At 42.2% G+C, this 22,578-nt stretch overlaps 1 protein-coding gene across 12 annotated transcripts in view; it reads right to left on the minus strand.

Moving 5' to 3' along the window:
* LOC110530304 (ras GTPase-activating protein nGAP) overlaps positions 1-22,578 on the minus strand; it is an 89,067-nt gene that overhangs the window by 58,507 nt on the left and 7,982 nt on the right. For 4 of the 12 annotated variants that reach the window (XM_036985928.2, XM_036985926.2, XM_090182248.1 and 1 more), the window contains exon 1: positions 12,551-13,481. The exons of 7 other annotated variants lie outside the window; for them this stretch is intronic. In XM_036985928.2, coding sequence (XP_036841823.2) covers positions 12,551-13,094 — 544 coding nt within the window. In that variant the 5' untranslated portion in view covers positions 13,095-13,481. Of the gene's footprint in view, positions 1-12,550; positions 13,482-22,578 lie in introns of those variants that run through there. One more of the 12 variants, XM_036985927.2, reaches the window with a different exon arrangement.

Consider the following 22,578-nt stretch of genomic DNA (forward strand, 5'->3'; position numbering starts at 1 on the left):
CCGTGGTATATTTTTACTGTTCCAATTACGTTGGTAACCAGTTTATAGTAGCAATAAGGCACCTCGGGGGTTTGTGGTGTATCCGCGTTGCGTCATGCATAAGAACAGCCCTTAGACATGGTATATTGGCCATATACCACACCTCCTCGGGCCTTATTACTTCATTCATTCACAGCTGTCGGTCAACCCATCATTATGTGATGAGGTGCACTGCCTTGTGTCCATTAACTACCTCACTGCTCCTACAGGATGTCTTCTGCAGGATGTGACCTTTTCCCTACTGGTGAGATGGTTCCGTCACAAATGGCGCACTGTCCCCTATATAGTGCACTACTTTTGACCTGTGTCCATAATGCACTATATAGGGAATAGGGTGGTATTTGGGATGCAAACAATGTTTTAGGAGGCAGCAGACACAGCAGGTAGGCAATTATAGTTGATGAGGTCATTGCAAGCCAAGGGGGGCTTTTTGGGATTAAATATTAAAGTGTTGTATTCAAGGTTCATCAATCCACCGGGTGCATCTGCCTGATGATAGGCTAGCTGTCTGGTTGGTGCAGGGTAGTTGTGGAATAAGAGTGCATAGGTCAGCCCCCATGTCACCAAGCATAAGTGGGAAGGGCTATAGGTCTATAGGTGACCCTTCAGGCGTAATCAATCTCCTTTGACTAACAAGGTTGAGTCCAAAGGAGGCCCTATTCCCAGAGGTTCATGTACTACCTCGCAAGTCGGTCATTGGGAGCGTCCCAAATGACACCCTATTCCTTATATAGTGTAGTGCATTATGTAGGGAATAGGGTACCATTTGGGAGACCAATGCTGCCCCTCCCCCCTCCATGTTAACTGGCCACAATCCTGTAATGTACTCCAATAGCAATAAGGAGTGCTGAACAATAGGACAGAGTGCAATGACGAGGGCTGATAGCAAATAGTTTTTTACAACGCCGGCTCACCAAACACGGATGTAATGACAGAGTAAACAGACATGTTTTTATAGTGTCTGACTTGAGATGGTAATGTGCCGTCTTTTGGCCGCAGCACTGTGTTGGAGACTGCTCCCCACACACACACACACACACACACACGGAATATAGAAGACGTGGGCAAGGGGGGAACGTAATCCAGAGATAGCGTAGGCTGCTTTGAATAGGACGGCTGGCTGCATGTATTCATTGTTTATGTTCAACATATGGGTATGTGAGCTGAGAGCTCAAATTAGACACTCAGTGCCAGTTGACTAATTGACTGGAGAGGAGTGAACAGCACAGCTCCTTTTGAATCTGGCCAACTTTCCCATACACAGATTACAGACGAGAGGGAATAAGATATTTTTTTCTTTCAGACATGCGGTACAATTTATCACTCATCATTTCCGAAATACAGGGACTTCAAGTTATTTTGAGACAAAAGAATGAACTAAACTTGAGTGTGTCATCACTGGAACAGTGTGTCATTAAATCTTCAACACTGAAAAGAATAAAACTGCATCCACCAATGTTTTCCCCATCCCATGATAGCACTGTACTGTACAATGGTACTCTCTACAGAGAAGAAATGTACCCGTTACCAGATATTCCTGTATGCATATTAAATCATGTACCACAAAGGTTCACTGCCTCAACACCCAAGAGAACAGAATCTTCTCTCACCTGCTACTGTTCAAATGTAGCCGGCTACTGTGTGAAATTGCCACGTTTCTCAAGGGAATTCAAGAAGGCCACAAATTCCACAAAATAGCCTCACCTAAGCAGGAGTAAAAAACAAATTGGAGTATTCTGTGTTTCTCCTGTAAGAATATCCAACTACCACATCCACAGAAACCCTTACACTCGTCACTAACTAGGCCTAATTACCAACAGTCTATTGACAGGCTGCATCAGCCAACAAACAGGCTGTATCATAACCGGCCGTGATAGGGTGTCTCATAGGGCGGTGCACAATTGGCCCAGCGTTGTGCGGGTTTCATCGGTGTAGGCCGTCAATGTAAATAAGAATTTGTTCTTAACTTACTTGCCAAGTTAAATAAAGGTTACATAAAAAAATATATTTAAGGTAGATGTGACCATTTAGTCAGAAGACTGCTGTTGCAAATTCATCTCACTATATAACGCATCTCTGCTCGACTGCAGAAGCCTGTTGGCCTGGTTGGTTTAAGACCATATGCTATCTGATGTCCCCATCCCATTTTCAGGACTAAGGCAGAGCAAGTACTTCAGTGACGACTCAAACAGGCATAATTTGATTTGGTTTCATTTGCACTCATAAAGCGGTAGAATATCCAAGAAATATGAATTATATAAGCAATGTCAATATGATCAACACCAGCAAAACTGTAGGCTAGCAAAGACGGATTTTAATTCAATCAAAATGGCCGGTTTCCCAGATACAGGATGGGCCCTAAACCGAGTCCTGGACTAAAAAGCACTTTCAATGAAGAATCTCCACAGCATGCTTTTGTCCAGGACTAGGCCTAATCTGTGCCTGGAATATCAGACCACAAAAAACGCATTTGGGGGTTTATAAAATCTGATGGGGACTTGTACTGAGTTGTGTGGGTGCAACAAAGCAGTTAATTCAATGACAGAACAGGAAACACGTTCCCCCTCACTGAACATCCCCCCCTGGAAACAGACCGACAGAGGGCTTAAGGTCCTATATCTGTCACTGACACTTTGATAGTTACATTAAGTTCAATGAAAAGCATTAATGATCAGAGCCACTTATGGCACATTTCCATCCAGGATTTACCCAAAAGACTCCATCCATCTACGCGGGCCGGTACCAGTGTCTCACTTGGGCCATGGCTCCAGTGGACCTGCTCTCACTTGGGGCCAAAGCCAGGCCACTGGTATTTTTCACCCTGCATTTACATAACAATGGCTAACTCTGAACTTTAACACCTTCTCACAAAGCAACTGGGTTGATTATGCAGAGGTTGTTGATTCTGCTCTTCACAATTCCTCACTGTCAGCCCTAGCTATGGAAACAATTTCTCTAGTGTAACATAAGGGTGTATACACTAATGGAAAACTGATGTTACAGTCAACAAGTAGCAAAACAGTCAACTTCTCTAGACAAGAGAGAAGTCTCTGTGTGTGTGTGTGTGTGTGTGTGTCTGTGTGTGTGTTTGTCTGTGTGTGATTGCTGCCTGGCCTAAGTGAGCGTCAGGAGAAAAGAAATGGAGACAAATCATCAGACCAGCTCCCCAGCTCACAGAGAGGTAATGCTTTTGGTTATTGAGTAATGAGGTTGTCACTGTGTGGGTGTCCTAGAGTTGAGCCCCCATACTGCCATATGCTTGTTTGTGAGGCATACGGGTCTGAAAACAATTAGCAGCGAAGTCTTGCCAGCTGGAAGTTAAAGAACGTTGCCAGTTTGTGACCCGGAGGGGGTCAAAGCAAAGTACACAAATAGTGGCAACAGTGAGAGAAACAGAGGTCCTCTGACTGGGTGTGTCTACAATACATGTGTGAAAGACAGAAAGAGAGGACAGCGAGGGAGAGAGAGAATGTGTGACTGGAACTAAGGCAACTGGCACTTGTGGCATCTATGAATACTCTGGTCAGTCCTCAACCAGGCAGAGATGGCCTGGTCAGGGCCTGCAGCTGGACCAGTCCACATGGCCAGGGAGAAACCCAACCCTCCAGAGGCCTGTCTGGAATGTCTGAGAACCAGGGTGAGGTTCTGCCACCTGTCCAGGGTGGGGTTTCAGGGGCATACTTTGGTTGCTCATCACTGCCAATACAGGATAGATCGTCCTCAACACACACACACACACACACACACACACACACACACACACATACAGACCAGGGTTTCCGTTATCCGGTAATAGCTGGTTTTTGGCCTATAACAATTAAAAAAGAAGAAAAACTTAATTGCCACTGGCCAATTGTCCAGGAGAAGAAAAAAATACTATTGTGGAAAATACTGCTTTTTAGCATTTTCATTGATGGATATCCATTTGCCTGGTCATGCTTATCGTTCTATTCGTTAATTTGCATAATTTAGTGGAATTAAATTGCCGTGTGTGTAGACCAAAGTATATTTGTAATGCACCTTATTCAATCACACGCATACAGCATCCAGATTGAGTCTTTAAGCAGAAAATCTGTCAGACAGCGCGAGAGCTGCAGCAGCATCTCAAACAAAGAAAGGCAGGCTACACCTCACACGACCCTTTGCAATGACCTGGAGGCAGTAGGCTATGCATTCAGAAAAATAAATACTTCATTGTTTGAAACGCGAACTCTTTTAATACATATTATGAGACATGTCTTACCTTGCTTCAAAGTAGCCTATTAGATCTCCTCTCTCAACATTTCTAATTGATATTTTTTTTTAAATCTCTGTCACATGAAACTGCGCACACGTGCAGTGCAGTGCCCTTTTGACAACGAATTCCTGCTAATTACATTATGGAACAACTGCCTACTGCTTTGTGCGCATTGCTGCACTATAATATGAAGAAATTGTTTATCAACATTTTAAGCTAAACGTTCTGATCTGTTGCATCAGACTCATTGCTTTTTAACATGTTGTTTAAGTAGCATAGGCCTACTTATGTATGAATTTGGAATCCATCTTCCCACAACTGTCCCAGAGTCCATTTCTTTATTGACAAGCTGACTAACAGAATAGGTCAACTTTTCTACTATGGGGGATAGTAAATTGGCATAGGCAAGTGATTTTACTGTTCGTTACTTGTCTTGTTGACTGAGGAAAAGTAAAACTGCACATCCGAATTCGGTAAGAAGAACCGTTCGCACATCGTTGCGTCCTTGACTTGCAAGTTCTATTCATATGAATTACCATATAACCTAAATGGGATTTCTATCATTCTGAGCACCGTGGGTGGACACCCTAATCAGGTCACGCACCCAATGCATATTTGTCTGGCAGATTTCCCAAATTTCTGGAAAAAAAAACGGCTGGTCAAATGTCCAGCACCTCATTTTCCTAACACCCTAACACAGACACACAGACATTCACACACAGAGACCTATTTGTAATGCAGTCGGCATATAGGATCTTGAACTTCTCCTTTGCGGCTCAAACTAGAGAATTCACTTCTATTTTCCTAGGAAAAAAGCTTAAAGGCGAACATGGTTTCTCGAGAAAAAAAAAGTTAGTTCGGTTTTGACCTCTCCAGAAGTAGACTATAAGCCTACTGAATTTGCTTACGGCTGTGATTAAAAACAGGGAAGTAGCAGCTGTTTGGAAATCTTAAATATGGTGGGGAATATCCTGCCAACTTACCACAGTGCTCACACAGTGTTTTCTTTCTGATGGGGGGAAACTGTTTGGAGGCATTTACCACTTGTTTAAAGACATCTAAAAAACAAAGTCCTTTAGCTCAAGGGTGACTCACCACGCCGAATAACATAACAATTATCACGTGGGACATAAACCTACATTTTAGGCTGCAACCCAGTAAAAGCGTAATACATCTCGCCACACTTAATTCCCATAGTGTTTGCTGCCAGGTGGGTCCACACCCAGAGCCTCTACTACATAGGGCAATAGAGGATGCTCTGTGTGCGCCAACAATCTTAACCTCAAGCCCTACACAGACAGAGACCAACCTATACCTATGTGTAAAGCAATAGCGAGGTCGCTGTGGCAACCAGTAAATAAAAGCAGCTCCTCCAATGACAATGGCCTGACATCTCCTTTATCCAGAAAACCTGGCCAACAGGTGGGGAGAGGGAGGAAAGAGAGGAGGGTTTAGAATACAAACAGACACAAACAGAGAGAGGTGTGGTACTGAAACTGACCTACTGTACACAGCTACACGCACGCAGTCTGTCACTAAAGAAAAAAAAAAAAAACTCACCACAAAATTGGGAATAGGACATAATAGCTGTATTGTTCTCCCTATATTACAGGGGCTTAACTACAATAGCTGAAATGCAGGCCTTTGTATCCCAAAAGACAAAAGCAAGCTATTCAAGAACATTGCATATTAACAACAGTAATTGGTAGCTGGAGCGATAGAGGTGGAGCCTGACTCAAAAGGAAGAAATTATTGCAATTAACTGATTGGCTCGTGAATATGTCCCTGTCTTTATTGAATTGTGTGGCATTCCAGCTGTAAGCCATGTGGGACCACAGAGTGGAGGTTGATTCAGGGTTTTTTGTTATGCTTTCTTAGTATAGAGGGCTATCTGTAATCACAGTAAGGTGTTCTCGCTCTCTGACCAGCTGCTCCCTGAAGGGGGTAGGAAGACACTAGACAGACTAGGGTTGCGTCTCTATTCCCTATGGGCCCTGGTCATAGGGTGCCATTTGGGACGCACCTTACATACTGCTGCTTTCCCCAAATATAATATATGATAAGGCAGCATAGGCCATATAGATAAATCATTGTTCATCTCTATGGCATAGGTTACAACAGCCTGGTTATTACTAGGTGAGCTTCATGAAAATAGTTTCCTTTTAGAGGAGTCAAGTGATTCAAGACTGCGTGTTGAGGACTCAGTTCTAGCCACAAACTCACCCCTGCCTCACAATCCATCACAAAAAGATACCTAGAGCCCAGTGCTTTTTATAGTAATTTGCACAAGTGTCATGTTTAGATAATTGCACATCTAAAACATGTTTTTTTATTTAACTAGGCAAGTCAGTTAAGAACAAATTCTTATTTACAATGCCGGTCCACACCGGCAAAACCAGGACGACACTGAGCCAATTGTGAGCCGCCTATGGGACTCCCAATCACAGCCGGTTGTGATACAGCCTGGATTTGAACCAGGATGTCTGAATTGACGCCTCTAGCACTGAGATGCAGTGCCTTAGACCGCTGTGCGTGCCACTCGGGAGGCCAATACAGAAGATAGATGTATATGTGAATGAATGTATGACCATCTGAGCATAAACAACTTATCTCGGCAAAGCAGTGGCACTCCATTTCTAATCAGGCATGCATGAGTAAAGGAACATGACAGGAATTCAGCTAGCTTAAATGCTGACATTCACAATCGAGATGGGCATGTTCATGCACCATAAAAAGTCCTAAAAATAAGTCCCATTCTATTCTATTAAATGCACAGCGCTACTGGAGTGAGTGAAATTGTTTTACAAGCTCAGCCCACAGACATGTCTGGATATATATATATATATTTTTTTTAACCTTTACTTAATTAGGCAAGTCAGTTAAGAACAAATGTGTATTTACAATGATGGCCTACCCCGGCTAAACCCGTAAGACGCTGGGCCAATTGTGCGTGTGTGTGATACAGCCTGGAATCGAACCAGGGACTGTAGTGACACCTCTTCAACTGAGATGCAGTGCCATAGACCGCTGCGCCACGAATTGGAAAGTTCACACGTTTATAAAATGTAAAGATATATACAGTTGAAGTCTGAATTTTACATACACTTAGGTTGGAGCCATTAAAACTAATTTTTCAACGACTCCACAAATTCTTGTTAACAAACTATAGTTTTGGCAAGTTGGTTAGGACATCTCCTTAGTGCATGACACAAGTAATTTTTCCAACAATTGTTTACAGACAGATTATTTCACTTATAATTCACTGTATCACAATTCCAGTTGGTAGTTAACAAGTAGTTAACTAAGTTGACTGTGCCTTTAAACAGCTTGGAAAATTCCAGAAAATTATGTCATGGCTTTAGAAGCTTCTGATAGGCTTCTAAATCATTTGAGTCAATTGGAGGTGTACCTGTGGATGTATTTCAAGGCCTACCTTCAAACTCAGTGCCTATTTGCTTTACATCATTGGAAAATCAGACAAGACCTCAGAAAATAAATTGTTGACCTCGACAAGTCTGGTTCATCCTTGGGAGCAATTTCCAAATGCCTGAAGGTACCACGTTCATCTGTAAAAACAATAGTATGCAAGTATAAACACCATGGGACCACGCAGCCGTCATACCGCTCAGGAAGGAGACGCGGTCTGTCTCCTAAAGATGAACGTACTTTAGTGCTTAAAGTGAAAATCAATCCCAGAACAATAGCAAAGGGTCGTGAAGATGCTGGAGGAAATAGGTACAAAAGTATCTATATCCACAGTAAAATGAGTCCTTTGTCTACATAACCTGAAAGGCTGCTCAGCAAGGAAGAAACCACTACTCCAAAACTCCAAAGGACCTTGTGAAGATGCTGGAGGAAACGGGTACAAAAGTATCTATATCCACAGTAAAAACGAGTCCATATCGACATAACCTAAAAGGCCGCTCAGCAAGTAAGAAGCCACTGCTCCAAAACCACCACAAAAAAGACAGACTACGGTTTGCAACTGCACATGGGGACAAAGATGGTACTTTTTGGAGAAATGTCCACTGGTCTGATGAAACACAAATAGAACTGTTTGGCCATAATGACCATCGTTATGTTTGGAGGAAAAAGGGGGAGGCTTGCAAGCAGAAGAACAACATCACAACCGTGAAGCACAGGGGTGGCAGCATCATGTTGTCGGGGTGCTTTGCTGCAAGAGGGACTGGTGCAATTCACAAAATAGATGGCATCATGAGATAGGAAAATTACGTGGATATATTGAAGCAACATCTCAAGACATCAGTCAGGAAGTTAAAGCTTGGTCGCAAAGGGGTCTTCCAAATGGACATTGACCCCAAGCATACTTCCAAAGTTGTGGCAAAATGGCTTGAGGTCAACAAAGTCAAGGTATTGGAGTGGCCATCACAAAGCCCTGACCTCAATCCTATAGAAAATCTGTGGGCAGAACTGAAAAAGCATGTGTGTGAGCAAGGAGACCTACAAACCTGACTCCGTTACACCAGCTCTGTCAGGAGGAATGGGCCAATATTCACACAACTTATTGTGGGAAGCTTGTGGAAGGCAACCCCAAAACTTTGACGCAAGTTAAACAATTTAAAGACAATGCTACCAAATACTAATTGAATGTATGTAAACGTCTGACCCACTGAGAATGTGAGGAAATAAGTAAAAGCTGAAATAAATCACTCTATTACTATTCTGACATTTCACATTCTTAAAATAAAGTGGTGATCCTACCTACCTAAAACAGGGAATTTTTACTCTGATTAAATGTCAGGAATTGTGAAGAACTGAGTTTAAATGTATTTGGCTAAGGTGTATGTAAACTTCCGACTTCAACTGTGTGTGTGTGTGTGTGTGTGTGTGTGTGTGTGTGTGTGTGTGTGTGTGTGTGTGTGTGTGTATGTATATATATATATATATATATAATCTAAATTAGTCCTACCTACATAGCCATAGGTACCTCATGGGACAAGTATTTCTAGCTGTCCAAAAACAGTCACAATAAATAATTTGTATTCAGTGCAGGACGATGGGGATAAATGCTCTTTGTTCCTGTGGTGAGCTCACTCCAGAACTCAATGACATTGTTAAATATTTAAATACGCTGCCATTAGTGAGGTTTCTCACATTTGCATGGGCTTCTTTTTTCCTTGTTTCAAAAGGGTCAACCCTCTGTGCTTGGAGCATGGGAAGGGGTGGAGTCTCTGAGGTCGAAGGTGAGGGATAATGTGTGCATCCCAAATGGCACACTACTCACTATATAGAGCACTACTTTTGAACAGGGCCCATAGGGAATCACCCAATGTCATTTCTTATCACATTAAGCCTATAGCCTATTAGATAAGCATAGGTTAAACGTTCAGTGAAGAGGTGCGCAGACAGACACACAAGCTTATCTCACATAACCATCAAGCACGTTGTGCATATCTGACACACAAATTCTTCCCTTTTTCAGAACAGTGGTCCATCACAACAGATGTCTCTTTTAATACATAAAGCCCCCCCCCCCCCACCAGGCCTCATTCCGGTAGATGCCCCAAATTAAATGCAAAGCTACGGTTAGTTTTCCCAGGACTGGATGCAAACGTTGGCCCGAGCTTTGAAAGGTTAATGAGCTCTTAGGTGCTGCTGCCACATTCTTTGTGTTATAGCATGGTACATTTATTTGCAGAGGGGCATTTGCATACGAAAGGTGGGGTAATGCAGTTTCCCCTCTGCATTCAGCAGGCTCTGTTTTTGTGAGCAACCAACCTTTGAAATGTAATATATTTGTGTGGAAGATGCGCAAGGCAATCTAATTTAGGTTTATCACAGAACAGGCGGGAGGCATGAGACTAACTGAACACTTTTAGTTCAGGCACATGGATGCATACAGTTTTATTGTCCTCCAATTAGTTTCAATTCATTTTCATGAGAGAAGCCTCAGCTGACTGCTTGGTGTGAGAAATGTAGGCAGGCCTGAGGGAGGTTCTGTGAATCTACAATGAGGAAGCCCACGTTGCTTACACTATCGAGGAGAAGTGAAACATCAAATGGAGAGCATTGTGGTTTCATGTCATAGTGAGCCTACAGTTACAGGCTAGTACAGCGGGCTTCATGGAGGCTTCCTTACACTTATGTTGAAATGTTTGAGAACACTGCTGCATAATAAGGATGATTACCACTCAGGCAATACCCTGCCCCACCCCCCTACACATCCTCACCCCCCCCTCCTCAATAAACTAAAACATGTTACAAATACACAGGGAAGCCATTTTTGTGACAGCGTAAATTGTCCACAGGGCCTAGTGTTCTACACCTTCAGACCCTTAGAAAAAGTAGGAATATTTACACATCTTAGACCACAGTGTCGTGAGACTTATTACACAAAAGCTAGGGTGTCCAATCAAAAACGCACCTTTAGACCAATGGGTAAAATAATGTTCATTGTTTGGATAATCCTCTAAGAAAACCAATGGTCCAAACCTTATATCACCATCATAATCCGTTCAAAAGTATTTTCATATTTTTATGCACGATTTACATATCAATTTGAAATTCTTTTTACTTTTATTTTTCCAAAAACAAGCGTCTGTGTGAAATTCCAGGCTTTTTATTTTCAATTCAGCTCGTGTCACGCTAACTTTGCTTTTGCGACACGCGGAAACAACACTGAAGACGGCGACGACCACAAAATGCAAAATCCTCAAAAGAGAAACCTGCACCCCTATGTCAACAGAGCTCAGTGCTTATTATCGGATGTATTACTTTATTAAATCCAACTTTTTGGATACAATGTTAATGACATGTTAGAGAAAGACCCTACTGAACGATTCAGAACATGAATAACCACGTTATCTTGTTAAAATGCATTTTTTAACATAAGGAAGTGAAATTTAAATCACCAAAGTGTGTTTTCCCCTACAAAAGCCAATGTAGCACATCAGTCCTAACCAACCCTACAACAGTTCTTTTTGAGGAAATCTGGCCCCAATGTTCCCTTATGACTCATTTCAGGAACATGAAATAGAAGAACGCCAAACCACAGTTGAATAAGCATTGTCATTTCTGCTCTTGAATTACAGTTGGCCTAAATGCATGTGTGACCTGAGCATACACACAGCACACTCATGTGCTGTGGGGTGAAAGATATCCGTGAATGTTTCCATTCATTTCAGCATGACAAATCAACAGGGCTATCACGCACCGCTCAATTCTCATATGCTGATGGGAAATAAAATACCATGGTTCTTCAGATCAGAAACGATCTAGCAATTTTCAGGCAAGATATTTCTTCCTTTTCATGTTGGTTGTCGGGAATAGGAAGACAAAATGCAGTCATTATTTTTTTGAGCCTCAGAGTAGTTGGAAAATCCAATTAGCATTAACCTCCAGCAAAAAATGTTCATACACCCTGCTCTTTGGTTGAGCATTACAGGATTTGAGTCAATTCAATTGTGAATATCTACTCCTTTATTGGAAAGGCAGGCCAAAGGCAGACCCCTTACTATCAATTAGCAGCAGACTCCTCCCCACAGCACAGAGGAAAGATCTGAAAATGCACAGTAGTCCCTTGTAGCTCAGTTGGCAGAGCATGGCGCTGTATGAAAATGTATGCACTCACTACTGTAAGTCACTCTGGTTAATGGGATCTTCTAAATGACTAAAATGTACACACCTGTATTGCAGTAAATAATAGCAACAGAAATCTAAATTGGGCACAAAGCCTTGCTATTGAGAAAGGCCGCCATAGGCAGACATGGCTCTCAAAAGAAGACAGACTATGTGCACATTGCCCACAAAATGAGGTGGAAACTGAGCTGCACTTCCTAACCTGCCCAATGTATGACCATTTTAGTGACACAGATTACACAGATACACGAAGAATTCGAAAACAAACCCAATTTTGATAAACTCCCATATCTACTGGGTGAAATTCCACTGTGTGCCATCACAGCAGCAAGATGTGTGACCTGTTGCCACAAGGGCAACTAGTGAAGAACAAATACCATTGTAAATACAACCCATATTTATGCTAATTTATTTTCTCTTGTGTACTTTAACCATTTGTACATTGTTACAACACTGTAAATATACATAATGACATTTTTAATGTCTTTATTCTTTTGAAACTTCTGTATGTGTAATTTTATTGTTTATTTCACTTTTGTATATTATCTACCTCACTTGCTTTGGCAATGTTAACACGTTTCCCATGCCAATAAAGCCCCTTAAATTGAATTGAGAGATTGAGAGAGTGAGTGACTGAGTGAGAGAGTAGAGAGAGTAGAGAGAGAGCTCTCCTACCAGGCACTTGGTTCTCAGGGTCTGGCTCATCCTTGATGCTGAGAATCCTACTGATCCTCTGTGATACAGAGGACAACAGGCCGTGGACAAAGGGGACATTTTGCTCCTGCTCGTCTAAGCGCACCTTCCTGACTGCAGTCTGCTTTGTGCTGCTGCCAGCCCCTGGCTCTGACACAGACCTTTGGTAGGGAATCAGAGAGAGCAGAGACCGCATCCTCCCCTGCCCACTGTGCTGCTCCACAGGTCCGGTACTGCTGGTGGTGGTGGTAGTCCTCCTAGGTAGACTCAATACCCTGAAGTCGATAGGTTCCATTACGATGTGATCATTACTGTCCAACCTCGGCACGTTTGGTATTTTAGGTGTCAGCCTGGTAGAGGTCCTCCACTCGTAGCCGCTCAGTGGCTGCTCAGGAGAGGACTTGGAGTGCTGCTTCAGCCAGCGCGTTCTGTAATGGTGCCAGTGGTAAGAACCCTCCATGCCAAACTGAGGTGGTTTCGGACCGGATTGTCTGCTGTGCTCTGGAAACTTTCTCGGTAGACTCATAATCGAATGTAAACCTAAAAGCTTTCAGATGAAGGTCACCATCGAATGGCTGCCAAACCTGATGGTTGGTTGACAGCTTTGTAATATTTTAACAGACTACAGCGACCATTTCTTTGTGTATTGGTAATGTTCCGTATTTGAGTAGTACGTTTCAGGTCTGAGAGTTCAGTATCTTGCTTACTGGCTGACTGTAGCCTTCCTGAGAGGAAGTGGGGTGTCAGATGAATACGTAAGCTTCCTTAGACGCTCCAATCAGATGCTATTATACTGTAGGCCTCAGGTTGTGGTTTTCCGTATCAACAGTCAAGATTTTTTTTTGAGATCGGTCTTGGAGATCTTGTTAAAAGATGGAAAGGACTGTTTGTTGTCATTACTGCGCCAGGATATGAATATACATTTTTCATAGACGTCACAAACACCCCAAAGACTTGGCAATGTTTCTCAATCAGATGTTCCAAAAAAATACTGCATTACGTACATTGTGTAACTTCCACTGTCAGCATAACAGTCTAGACAGCATAAATAGGCCACAATACTGCTGCAATCCATTTGCTACAAAACACATTATGTCGGCTAAATTAAATTAGACCTCTGCCATTCACTGGAGTCCTTCACACATTTAAAATGTAAGTGTGAAGAAGACCTCCAGAGGGGTTTTTAGTTGTAGGGCATAATTAACCAACGTTACACTTGAGAGCAAAAGAAAAAAACATTATGCCTTTTGACATTTCAAGTACGCCTAATTTAAAACAGGAGATGGAGCATTAGTAAGTAATTCAAACAATTTATGATTGTCAAGGGAGTGCCATTAACTCTGGGGAACTGGAGGGGGTGCCATTAACGCCGTGGAACTGGAGGGGGTGTCTTTAACTCCGGGGAACATAACAGTATCCATGATGGGGACTGTGTGTCAATGGATGCTGAAGTAGTTTAGCGCATACACTCATCGAGTTAAGAGCGAAAAGTGCGGCAATGGCAATTCCACAGTGAAGTGGTCCTGAACATGGAAAATGTGTTGATTACACATGTTCTCATGGGTATACTTCCTATTCAATACCCATTACTAACATTCACAAAATGTTGGTTATTGGAGTCATTCCTCAAATATCAATCATAACATCCATTCAACCCAGCCACTGTGGCATTTTCCATCAACAACTACCACATGACGTAGACCATGTGGCTTATACAGTGGGGAGAACAAGTATTTGATACATTGCCAATTTTGCAGGTTTTCCTACTTACAAAGCATGTAGAGGTCTGTAATTTTTATCATAGGTACACTTCAACTGTGAGAACTGTACCTACTTAAAAATCATACAATGTGATTTTCTGGATTTTTGTTTTAGATTCCGTCTCTCACAGTTGAAGTGTACCTATGATAACAATTACAGACCTCTACATGCTTTGTAAGTAGGAAAACCTGCAAAATCAGCAGTGTATCAAATACTTGTTCTCCCCACTGTATGTCACTCACTCGGCTGCCGGCCACCCCGAACTGAATGGCATGGTGTCAAAAATATGAATGTGTCCTGCTAAATGCGGTGCCCTGGCTGGGCCCCAGTCCTCTGTGATCAGAGAGGAAATGGGAGAGGAGTCCCACTGGGGGCTAGCTACAGGCCATAGTCACCCCGGCTTGCCTTTGTCATCGGGGCTTATTGGAGTGCACATCCTTATCAGGGACAGAAATGGAGGGAGCACAACTTGAAACCCACCACAGCAAGACTGACGATTGAAAACCTTGATATGGATGCTTTAGTTTTAGAAGAAAGAAAAGCATGGCTGTGTCACAAGTGGCACAATATTCCCTTAGTATACAGACTACCGAAACTGGTTCAGTTATGGCCTAAAATAAGTGTTCATATGGGTAGAATATTGTAACCTAGGCCTATATACATTTGTTCATATAGGCAGAATATTGTATATAAATTAATTAATATGGTTATATAAAGGCTGAAGGCTAAAAACAGCCTATACTATATATTGGCCTATATCTAGTTTCTAAATATTGTATTTTCTCTAGTTTTCACACCACCCATCAACACCAACCAAACACTATAAAACAAAAAGGATTCATTTATAAACAAAAAGGCTTAGAAAAATACAAATTATTGGGCAAGTATGCCTAAAACATTTAATTAAGTATGACCTAAAACTAGAACCGTCTCTTAGGAATCATGGTCTTTTAGTAACGTTTAAGCTGTCCAAAATTGTGTGACATAAAAAACACTTTTCGTTCCTTGTATTAATGGCAGTGTTTGCCTTTCAATATAATAAGCATCTTTCTGTGAAATTAGACATTGAACCCCGTTTTTTGTTAATCATCAGCTGATTCATTTTTGTTGGTGTTGAACGACAGCAGTTGTGAAATATAGTGCCTTGAGGAAACATTCATACCTCTTGAAGTAATCCAAATTTTGTTGTGTTTCAGTCTGAATTTAAAATAGATTAAATATTTTTTTTTCTAACCCATATATATCCACACACACACACAACACCCCATAATAACAACATGAAAACATGTTTTAGAAATTTCTGCAAATTTATTTAGAATGAAATACAGAAATATCTAATTTACATAAGTATTCACACCCCTGAGATAATACTTTATAGAAGCACCTTTAGCAGCGATGAGTCTTTTTGGGTAAGTCTCAGAGCTTTCCACACCTGGACTGTGCAACATTAGATTTTTATTTTTTGATTTTTCTTATTCTTCAAGCTCTGTCAAATTGGTTGTGGATCATTGCTAGACAACCATTTTCAGGTCTTGCCATAGATTTTCAAACTGATTTAAGTCAACTGTAATTCAGCCACTCCAGAACATTCAGTCTTCTCAGTAAGCAACTCTAGTGTAGATTTGGCCTTGTGTTTTGGGTTATTTTCCTGCTGAAAAGAGAATTAATCTCCCAGTGCCTGGTGGAAAGCAGACTGAACCAGTTTTTCCTCTAGGACTTTGCCTGTGCTTAGCTCCATTCTGTTTCTTTTTTATCCTGAAAAACTCCCGGGTCCTTAATAAGTGTGTGTGTGTGTATATATATATATATATATATATATATATATACACAGACCCTTTGCTATTAGACTCGAAATTGAGCTTAGGTGCATCCTGTTTCCATTGATCATCCTTGAGATGTTTCTACAACTACATTGCAGTCCACCTGTGGTAAATTCAATTTATTGGACATGATCTGGAAAGGCACACACACACCTGTCTATATAAAAAGGTCCCACAGTTGACAGTGCATGTCAGAGCAGAAACCAAGCCATGAGGTTGAAGGAATTGTTCGTAGAGCTCCGGCACAGGACTGTGTCGAGGCACAGATCTGGGTACCAAAAGGTGTAAGCAGCATTGAAGGTCCCCAAGAACACACTGGCCTCCATCATTCATAAATGGAAGAAGTTTGGTACCACCAAGACTCTTCCTGGAGCTGGCCGCCCAGCCAAACTGAGCAATCGGGGGAGAAGGGTCTTGGTCAGGGAGATGGGAGAACCTTCCAGAAGGACAACCATCTCTGCAGCACTCCACCAATCAGGCCTTAGAGTGGCAAGACGGAAGCCACTCCTCAGTAAAAGGCACGACAGCCTGCTTGGAGTTTGCCAAAAGGCACCTAAAGCACTCTCAAACCATGAGAAACAATATTCTCTGGTCTGATGAAACCAAGATTGAACTCTTTGGCCTGAATGCCATGCGTCATGTCTGGAGTGTGGCACCATCCCTACGGTGAAGCATGGTGGTGGCAGCATCGTGCTGTAGGGATGCTTTTCAGCGGCAGGGACTGGGAGACATGTCAGGATCGAGGGAAAGATGAGCGGAGGAAAGTACTGAGAGATTCTTGATGAAAACTTGCTCCAGAGCGCTCAGGACTTCAGACTGGGGCTAAGGTTCAACTTCCAACAGGACAATGACCTTACGCACACAGCGAAGACAACGCAGGAGTGGCTTTGAGTCAAGTCTCTCAATGTTTTTGAGTAGCCCAGTCACAGCCCGGACTTGATCCCAATCAAACAAATACGTGTGTGTGAGTGAGTGAGTGAGTCCAGACTGTTTTTACAGTCTTGCTTTGACCACCAGACGACAGAAAGAAAAAAAACTTAACAGTATACCAGTGGAAGGGAAGACAGTAGCAGGTGACCCAACTGTGGCTACCAATCCAAATGCAGTTCCCAAATACATTTAAAAAAACGGCAAAATCGGTGTCCAAAAATATCGATTTCCGATTGTTGAAAACTTGAAATCGGCCCTAATTAAATCGGCCATTCCGATTAATCGGTCGACCTCTAGACAGACAGACTTGTCTTTCTTGCTTGTAACTTGTCAGACAAGAATTACCCCAACATAAACTGCTATGTGCACCATATTCTTTTTTTACTTCTTGCTCATTACTTAAGGTTTTACAGCTTTAAAAAAAAGTTTGTTATTTGTGAGTTGTACTTCTAACAATAAATAAGAAACAAAGGAAATATGTACCTTTTAAACATTATTTGATTAATATCATGATAATTATCTTTATCAAATTAAATATATCTATCGTGATAATTTGTTTGCCATATCGCCCAGCCCTAGTAGTGTACGGCCCAGTACATCACTAGGGCTAAGCTGCCTAACATCCAGGACCTCTAAAGAGGTGTCAGAGGAAGGCCCTAAAAATTGTCAAAGACTCCAGCCACCCCAGTTATAGACTGTTCTCTCTGCTACCGCATGGCAAGCGGTATCGGAGCGCCATGTCTAGGTTCAAAAGGCTTCTCAACAGCTTTTACCCCCAAACCATAAGACTCCTGAACAGGTGATCAAATGGCTACCCGGACTATTTGCATTGTGTCCCGCCACTCACCACCCCAACCTCTCTTTTATGCTGCTACTACTCTCTGTTTATCATCTATGCATAGTCACTTTAACTATACCTACATGTACATATTACCTCAGTTAGCCCGACTAACTGGTGTCCAACGAACATTGACTCTGTACCGGTACTGTTATTTTCAGTTTCTTTTTTCTTTACTCATCTATTGTTTACCTAATATAATTTTTTTTCTTAAAAATTGCACTGTTGATTAGGGCTTGTAAGCATAATACTGTAAGGTCTACTACACCTGTTGTATTCGGTGCATGTGATAAATAAACTTTGATTTGATTTCTACTGTTGTTCTCTCTGTATTATGGAGTCTTAGTTGATTGTTCATGCAAAGCATTAAGCCTAAATTTGAGAGAATGTGGTATTAGTAAGGAGAGGATGGTGTGGGTGACTGACTCGTGTCTTTTGAGGGTGGGTATAGTGTGTGAAGGTTAGTATGCATGATCTATTGACATGGGGGGGGGGGGGGGGGGGGGGGGAATCCCCAATACACTAAACTATCTACAAGACCAGTGCTAAACTTTCCACAAGACTTTTCACACCCTTGCAGTCAGGTCTTCGGCATGGGGGAGAGGGGTAGTTAGTATACTCTTCCAGACAACTCACTATTGTTGGCAGTACTTGTCTACTCACCAGTACAACTGTAGGTGCTCATATACAACAATACACGACATGACGTTCGACAAGTCAAGCCCCCCTCAAAACTTTTCACATCTTCGTTAACGGCCCATCTCAATGCCCCATTATTGAATGAGTGTAACAAAACGCATACCGGTCTACTGTACCCTTTTTTTTGTTTACAGATGAACATGGTTTATTGTATGGTTACACATCCTCATGGTCAGTCTTCATGTCTTTCCAGGAGACTTGCATTAAACAAATCTTCTGCAAGAGGTCGAAGCAGTGGGTGGTGAAGAAAGTGTCCGAAAGGCTAGTCCACCTGGCTGGAGTGCAGAAAGGACCAGACACAGTTGTCTTCAAGGAGCCAAAGTCACAGCCCCCCAAACCAAACATCCCTGCCAACACTGCCAAAGCCTGCTGAACCAGCTGCCATTAGCCAACACAAGAAGAGGTTCACCAGCTGAAGAACATTCTGGAACTTGCCTGGAACATTCAACCAACACAACATCCATATTCAGTTAGATTGACGTTGTAGTATAATATAGAACACCTAGTATGCTCACAAATGCATTGTGGTATAGATACTGCCAGCTGTTGTACATACTGTAAATAATGGTGTTTTATATAATATGTGTATGGACAAGTGACTAAATGATTCTAGCTGCATCAGAAACCAATAAAGTGTGGACTTCAACTCAGACACACCAGTAGGGATGTCAAACATTTTCCTGCCAACAGTCCTTAGCACCTACCTCTAAACAGTGTCAGAGTTGGCAGTCAATCCCTTTTGTGTGTTCACACAGCAAAGACCTTGAAGTTGTCAGCCACTCAGCCTTGTTAAAATACTCCAGAATGTGGCAGTAGCGTTGTTTGGCAATGCATGTCTGTGTGTGTGTGTGTGTTGCTTTATGGTCTAGTCAACGTAGCGTGAGAATGAGACCGCCAAATATGCATTGCGAGACAACAACCTTTTCGGTTGAAGAGTTGTTGACTGATGACAGTTAGACTGACTTACTATTCCAGTCCCATAACTCATCTCCCTGAGAGTCTGGCTGATGCTTCTTCCATTGTGACGTAAGGGTAAATACTGTCTCCGATCTGGAGCACAGGAAAAATGACATTGGGCTGCTGGAATGGCTTTATCCAATGGCCACATTGACGTCTTTATTCAGCCCTGTCGGGAAATCAGGACTGTATCCAGTACCTGTGAGAGCATGAACACCGCCAGATCTAAAAATAGCCCTTGCCATTAAAAAGGGCAATAAATCAGACCATCGTGAGTGAAGAGGGAGGGGGGTATAGGGTGACAAAGCATTGAACATCCCCCGTGCAAAAATACGAATGTCTGTGTTTTAAATGGCACCCTATACCCAGGGGTATGGTCAAACGTAATGGGCCTATAGAACACCTGGAGTGTTCAAATCTTACTCTGAGGTCCGGAGTACTGCTGGTTCTCTGATAAAACCCGCAGTATGGTATGGTATGGTATTTGACACCACAACCAGCCAAGAGCTGTTAAATTATTTCACTTCATGATAGGAAACATGGCTTAATGCTGTTATAATAACGCTAAATAGCTGCGTATAATGATTATCCCATCACTGGAATTCAACAGCTTAGCTACACCAAAGGGACTACAAAACAGAAAAAGGCATCTGAGAAAACAGCAACTCAATCAGTACACAAAACTAGCTCAAGCCATTCTCTTAACACACAATCAGCCTAGTTTCCTAACCTGTGTGTTCTTCCACTCACCAGGATGATAGAAAAACTGAAACACAAGTGCTTATTTTTTTTTAAACAGCACAGGTTAGTTTCTTGTTTTGATTTTCAGAAGGGAAGGGAAATCCTGCCCCCCATCCCAACCCCATAATGACAGCATGGCTGCTTTGGTGCAAGCTGGGGTGGGACAGAAGAACACAGGGAACATTCCATTTCCTCCTCTGATCTGTCTCTGCTGAGCCATTGTAGGGTGGTTGGGAGGGAGGGCATACAATGATAGACGTAGACCTAATCTCCCTCTTCTCCCCATCACTCTTCTGTAGACACAACACTTCATTTCAAACCTGTTATGGTGCTTCATAGCCGTTTACCTCATTTCTAGATAGCACAACAGTTATGCAGCATTGACCTTGGATTGGTAAATGAGGAGGTTGAGAGCTGTTCAATTCCAGTTCTGAAGGCCTGAAACACTTCTTCTGGTTTTTGTTTCTACCTGGTGATTAATTACACTCACCTGGTGTCCCAGGTCTGAATTAGTCCCTTATTAAAAGGAGAGGATGGAAACCAGGAGTGTTACGGCCCTCCACGACCGACCTTGAACAGCCCTGGTTTAGAGAGAGGATTAATCTTCCAGTGCAGGAAGCATTTCTCTCCTTTGTTAAAGATGACCAATAAACCATGTCTCCTCTCTCCAAGAGAGAAAGGTTTCCTCACAGTGACGCACAACCAAAGCGTGAGGTTCATATCTAGCCTATTAGTCTAGGCAGCCTACCAATAAATATTCTATACCATATAAAATGTAACCTGAATTTGTAACGAGTGGCAGGAGGAAAGGAAAAAGAAAGAGGTTCAGCCAAAATATTATTTCAAATAGCATGGTGACTTGGCAAGGTACTAAAAAAAAAGAAAAGAGAAAAAAAAAAACATTCATGATAGGGGTGTTAAGATGACAGATCCAATCCTCCATGTAGAGGCCTATACATCCTTGTGTGGTGTGTCATGTGTGAATAAGCTGGGAAAAAAACAAGGCAGACTCCCACAGTCCCCATCCAATATGAATAAGAAAACCTCTCGGGCTGCAGCCTATGACCTGGCCCCAGTTAACAGGCTCCTACCATACAATCAGAAGGTTCTCTAAAACGCTGCCAAATATCCTTAAGCCCTTCACAGTTGCCAAGTTGCCTGCTGCTACAAAACAAACTGAAAATAGCCACCCTGCCCTGCACTCCTGACCATTAAGCAGGATTTTCAACAGCCATTTATTTCTGCCTCACTTTCTCTTGGCAAGCCTACTTCGCTTTGCAGAGCACTGAGTGGTGGTGTGCGATTGAAAAACAATTTTATGTGTAGAGTGAAACAGTCAGTGTAAATAACTCAAAGAGGAAATGTTCACAGGCGGATTAGGCTATATCATGTCATAATATTTTGAGTTCCCGGTCTTGTATTTCAACAAACGTCGACAAAGCAGTGGAGAAGAAAGATGCAGATGCATGCTTAGCTACGATCTTCTTTCAGTAGTAGGATGGTTGAAGACCATGTATGTCATTCATGAGACACCGAGGGTCTGCTGTAAAGCCATCTAGATGAGCTTGACACCATTAAACCAAACACCATTACAAAACACTGTACAGTGTGTTTTTCGGGACTTTTACCATTGAAAACCCTGAGGCCATAGTCCTGAAACCTTTAGAACTGGTGTCGCCTCATAGTTTGCTTGTTCAAACGCACACAGGTGGCAGTTTCCTGAGGATGACCACAAACCATTTTCACCATGAGCAAAAACGCCTGGTTATCTACCCAAAGTCACAAAGAAAATGTTGTGACAGTTTCGATAAACACAAGAGACCAGCAAAATGGACAAAAAGGGCAGTAGCGGGAACAGCGGCATTTCGTGGTCAAAACCTGGTACTTTCACTTAATTTATGGGGAAAATGTAAGCGACGTCAATGGCAAATACCTCAGAACAATTTATTTTTTTTACATAACATATTAAAAGCTGCAAAGAAAATATTCCACGTCGCAGCTTAATATAACTTGTCAAACAGAGAACTGATACTGTGTACTGGCCATTGGGGTGGCGGTGGTGAGGGGTTTGGGGGTCCGTGGATGGAGTTTGATAACTTTATGGGATTCTTCACATGTTAAATCATTGTTAAGAGGTTTTTGTGCAAATCGGACATTGGGTACTATATTTATTGAATATTATATGAATCCTATAAATTGAAAAATGGCCAATTCTCAGAGATCAAATTATATTTCAACAAAATAATGTTGTGGAAATTATCTGT

This window comes from Oncorhynchus mykiss, chromosome 8 (genome assembly GCF_057628025.1).
Source record: "Oncorhynchus mykiss isolate SJ-2025 chromosome 8, ASM5762802v1, whole genome shotgun sequence".
Classification (NCBI taxonomy): Eukaryota; Metazoa; Chordata; class Actinopteri; order Salmoniformes; family Salmonidae; genus Oncorhynchus; species Oncorhynchus mykiss.